General features: G+C 56.7%; 1 protein-coding gene across 1 annotated transcript; it reads right to left on the bottom strand.

Annotated features, from left to right (window-relative positions):
• Positions 1 to 2,087: 2,087 nt before the first annotated feature.
• FOXQ1 (forkhead box Q1) lies at positions 2,088 to 4,175 on the bottom strand. The gene has a single exon (XM_031011813.3). It carries the CDS (start codon positions 4,128 to 4,130, stop codon positions 2,928 to 2,930), a length of 1,203 nt encoding a protein of 400 aa, XP_030867673.2. The 5' UTR covers positions 4,131 to 4,175; the 3' UTR covers positions 2,088 to 2,927.
• Between the last annotated feature and the right edge of the window lie 805 nt (positions 4,176 to 4,980).

Genomic DNA, 4,980 nt, shown 5'->3' with positions numbered 1-4,980 from the left:
CCTGCGCCTGCGAGGAATGCAGTTTTCTGGGCAGATGCTGGAACGAGCTGTTGGGCTCGAGAGGTCCCACCGCCACCGCGAGGCTGCTGCCTGAGTGCAGGGTCCTGCAGCCGGACCGAGCGGCCCCTCCGAAGGCCGGCATGCCTGCCGCGACGTGCGGCTCCGCGGAATTGCAGCTTCGCCTGAACTAAAAGCAGCTGTGTAGCTTTCTGCGTTCATTGAGAAAACGGGAGCTGTGCCGTCGCCTTTCCTCCTGGGCTGCCTCCGACCCAGCACTGAGAAACCGAAACTCCCCGGGGCTGGGTGTGGGAAGGAGGGACAGGGAGGAGGCGACAGCCCAGGACCCTCCAATGCCCCCGCCCCGCCCGCCCAGTGTGATGTCCTTCTAGTCGTGGTATACTGAGCTTGGAAATGGTCATGAAATAGGGGTGCAAAACTCAAGCGACTCTGACAATTTTTTAGAAACGCTTATAGTCCCTGGGGAAACAAAGAAGGGGACCAGAAGCTAGGAGGGGACAAGCATTCTACCAGACTCCAGGGTGTTCATTAGCAAGGAAGGATTTATTTTTTCTTTTGAGGGGAGGGCGGAACAGCCGGGATTTTTGGAACACTACCTTTGTCTTTCACTTTGCTGTTTGTGTGTTAACACGAATAAATCAGAAGCGACTTTAAATCTCCCTTTGCAGGACTGTCTTCACGTATCAGTGCAGACAAGAAAACAGTGGCTTTACAAAAAAGATGTTCAAGTAGGCTGCACTTTGCCTCTGTGGGTGAGGCACACCGTGGGAGAGACAAGGTCCCCTGGAACCAGAGGTGGGAAGGACAGAGCTGGCTGACTCCCTGCCCTCCCGCATTCTCTCCTCCATGTGATTTGAAGGGGGAAGCAACATGTTGAGGTCTGATCATTTCTACCCAGGGAACCCGTTGTCCCCTGCCGCTAGTTGCTGGTCTGTTTCAGGTTTATTTTGGGGTCGGATTATTGACCCTGTGGGTGCAAATGTCTACCTCTTGCCGTAATTCAACCCTATTATTATCACTCTTTATGATTACTAAGTAGACGTCATCCAAATCAGTCAAGACTCATCATCTGGTAACCGGATTTAGGGAAGATTGTTTCTCTCCCATTCCTGCCAAAAGAGAGCATCCTGAAATAAACGCCACCCTCCTTCCCCACCTCATTATATGTAGAGCTCAAATCATCCTCCTGTCCTGGGTAAGATGGGATCTACCCAAGAATGGCAGCCATGGCAATGAGGCCTGTTTCTAGTCTCTGCATTTCCCACAGTTTGTATTACTCTCTAAAATTTTGCAATCCATGCATTGTTAAAACTGTATTGCCTAGGAACCTACTGAAGAACAGGTGTTCACCCTGGTACTCCCACTGATGAAAATCCTCCCTTACATTTATAATATGGGAAACTGTCTCTCCCTCTCTCCAGGAGGCATTTTCTCTTCAGACTGCAACTGAAACATGCAGAACACTGCCACTGCTTCAAGTGAAATCTTTACAGATGAGGGAAGAGTGAAAAAAATACTACCCATTGGTTCACACCCAGATGAACTTTTGCATTCCTAAAAAGGTGGATGGTTTTGTTTTGACAAAAACACTATGACATTTAAATTGCTTTTGAAATTGCCCTGAAGACACCTTTGATATTTTAAGATAGTCTTATGACAAAAAAGTTGTCAAAAAAATTGGGGCTCCAACTTTTTGAGCCCCAAATCAGAACCAATTTACCTGAAAATATCTGTTTGACTCTAGGCTTGTTAAGAGCTCAACTTGCCTGCTAAGGATTCTTGGGGGAGAGAGGGACACTTCCCTCTCATTTGTTCTGGAAGCACTTAGGTGACTAATTAGAGGAGTAATTGGTTTTCAACTTTTAAAAAGCCCATGAATGGAAGTCCTATCTGGAAATCTGTCTAGCAATGTATCTCATAAGGAAATCTGCAAGCCCATTCTATAATACCTTTATCGAATTATTCAGGAAAATATTTTTATCTCCAAAGGAAGTTTCTTGAGACCAAAACCTGAGCCCATTTTTTTGGGAGGGGGGACAGACAAAAATCTCTCCACTTCCAACCCATCATCACAATGTGTTAAGTCAGTTGTTTTATTAAAAAATAAGCACTATGCTTGGGTTTCATAAAATTTATACATGAATATGTACACAGACACAAATAAAATAATATTAAAAATAAAACTCACACTTGCTTTCAAGTGGCAGTGGTCCTGGCACCCCACATACATAATCAACTTTTCCTTTAAAGAAATTGCTTGGCCCAAGGAGACCACAGTTAGAGAACCACTAATAAAGCTGTAGCCCGTTGCCTGCAACATTTTCAATTCAGGTTTCAAAAATATATAAATAATTTAATTACAAAACCCAACATTTTTTTTCTCTTTTGGCACAGTGAAGCATTGGTCAATAGCAAGAAATCACTGAAGAGCCTCTGACATGTCTCTCACACTCAGTCACACCTGGAAATGCCACATACGTACACGGATGGGGGCCCAGAAACCCCAAACAGTAGTCATATCATTTATAGTGTGGAAAGGTTCCCTGATGTACTTAGGGGGGAGGGAAGGGACATAAATCAATGGAAGTTGCGACAAAAACAGTAGAAATAAGACGAAGCCTGGGCGTTAAAGAAAGACAAAAAAAGTCCTTATGAAGGGGAGGAGGAGCAGGCTTCGCAAAGAAACTAAAACAAGAATTGCTTTGGTCCTCTGTAAAGTTATAAAAGACAAAGGAAAATATCCTGGACTAAGTTTAAATACTCCTGTCAAAATGCTTTAGCTTTAAGGCACGTTTGATGCAGATTTTAAAAATTCATTTTCCTCTGGATTCAAAGTGCAAAGTCCGCCGGCCCGCGTTCCCGCCTCCGCGACGGCGTGCACTCGGCGTTCCCGGGCCCCGCGGCGCGACTCAGGCTAGGAGCGTCTCCACCGGGTACGGCAGGTGCGGGCCAGGGCGGCGGACTGAGGCCGCCTGCAGGGCTGCGGGCAGCCGCAGGGGGCAGTACAGGTGCGCGCCGCCGGCCGCCGGGCCTCGGTGAGGCTTGGCGGGGGCCGCCGCCGAGAGAGGTGCAAGCAGGAGGGGCGGCGCGGTCGGTGGCACCTCGGCCCCGCGCGCGCCCAGCAGCGCCGGCTCGCCCGCGCCGTACGCGCAGAGCGGCAGCAGGGCCCTGCCGGGCGCCGCGGGGAGGAGCGCGGGGAACGCGGGCAGCGGCGGGCAGGGCGCAGCGCCCCACTGAAGCGTCGTCCCGGGGGCCGTGTCCCTGAGGCGGCGGCTGCGGAAGGGCTTGCTGAGGATGCTGTCGATGGCGAAGGAGCTGGAGAACTTGCCCGCGGGGCTGGCGCGCTCCTCCTGGCGGGCGGGCGAGCGCATGCGGGGCGAGGCCGGGGCGGCAGGTGCGGGCGGCGGGGCGGCGGGGAGGCCCGGGGCCTCCTCGGGCCGCAGCCCGGACGCGGGGACCGGCGCGCGGTGGCTGAGGCGCTTGCGGCGGCGGCGGAAGACCCCGTCGGCGAAGGTGTACTCGCTGTTGGGGTTGAGCATCCAGTAGTTGTCCTTGCCCCAGGGCCGCGAGGGGTCGCGCAGCACCTTGACGAAGCAGTCGTTGAGCGAAAGGTTGTGGCGCACGGAGTTGCGCCAGCCCGTGTAGCTGCCGCGGAAAAAGGGGAACTTGCCCATGAGGTACTCGTTGATCTCCGCCAGCGTCAAGCGCCCGCCCGCCGAGTCGCGGATGGCCATGGCGATGAGCGCGATGTACGAGTAGGGGGGCTTGGGCCGCCGCGTATATGGCTTGCTGCGTGCACCCTCGCCGCTCCCCGCGCCTGGCCCCGCCGCCCCGGCCTCCGCGCCCTCCGCCACCTCCGCTGCAGCAGCTGCTGCCGGGATCGCCTCCTCCGCGCCCGGCCTGCCCCCCGCACTCTGTTCGCCGTCGCCCGGCGGATCTCTGGCGCCGCCGCCCGCGGCCGGGCTGTTGGCCGCGCAGTCCCCATCTGAGCCCAGGGAGTCGTCTCCCGCCGCCGACAGCGGGGACGGCGCGTCGCTGCCGCCCGCGCCCTCCAGGTCACTGCCCTGCTTGTCCCCGTGGGCCGCGCGAGGGACGAACACCTCCAACTTCATGCCCGCGCACCCAGTCCCTCCCCGGCGTCGTACCCTCTTCCTTCGCGCAGCCTGGAGAAGCTGGTGCCAGGGAAGGGGATGGCGATCCGGGGCCGGGGATCTTCGCCTTTTTCTCCCGGGAGCTCTACCCTGGTCTTCCGAGATAGTCACTTTTCCGGAGTCCTCTTCCGCTGGGCTTTTTCTTTGGAGGGGCTGTAAGTGTTGGGTGGACTATGGGGCGGAGAGGGAGGAGTTGGGTGGGTGTCGCCTTCGGTTCGACGTTGAGACTTTGGGGTGAGTGTGTGCAGGGGCCGCGGTTCCACCCTCGGGTGCCCGAGCACGCCGGGCTTAGAAGGCTTTCCTGCCGGAGAGAAGCAGCATGCGCATCTGCTGCTCGTTAAAGAGCCCAGGAGGGGTTCTTCACTGGCGGTCCCAGGTCCCGTGCGGGCGTCTTCGGGGCACGGAAATGGTGCCGGATGATGTGCGTGCCACCGTGGGGGAAGGTCCGGCACCTTCAGCCTTGAGCACCCGCGGAGGCGAGTCCCCGAGGCCGCTGCGCCCGCAGCCGCCTTCCCGCTCCCAGCCTCCGGGGCAGCATCTCCCCGCTGGCCTGCCGCGGCTGCGTCTCGCCTCCACCTTCGGGCCGGCCCAATATAACCCTGCGGCGGCTCCGCGGGGGCGGGGCCTGAGCGCGGACGGCAAGGGGTGGGGGAACGAGGTGGCCGAGGTGGTGGCGGCTCCCCAGTTCCCCAGCTCCCCAACGGGCGCGCACCAGGCGGAGGCCACACTGCAGCGCGGCGGCAAAGTCGCTGGCGCAGGTTGTTTGTTTTGGGTCTGCTGGCCCCGCCTTCCTCCTCCCGCCAATGGGGAG

This window comes from Gorilla gorilla, chromosome 5 (assembly GCF_029281585.2).
Source record: "Gorilla gorilla gorilla isolate KB3781 chromosome 5, NHGRI_mGorGor1-v2.1_pri, whole genome shotgun sequence".
Lineage (NCBI taxonomy): Eukaryota > Metazoa > Chordata > Mammalia > Primates > Hominidae > Gorilla > Gorilla gorilla.
Note: the sequence above shows the minus strand (reverse complement) of the source record. Positions and strands in the feature narration are given on the sequence as shown.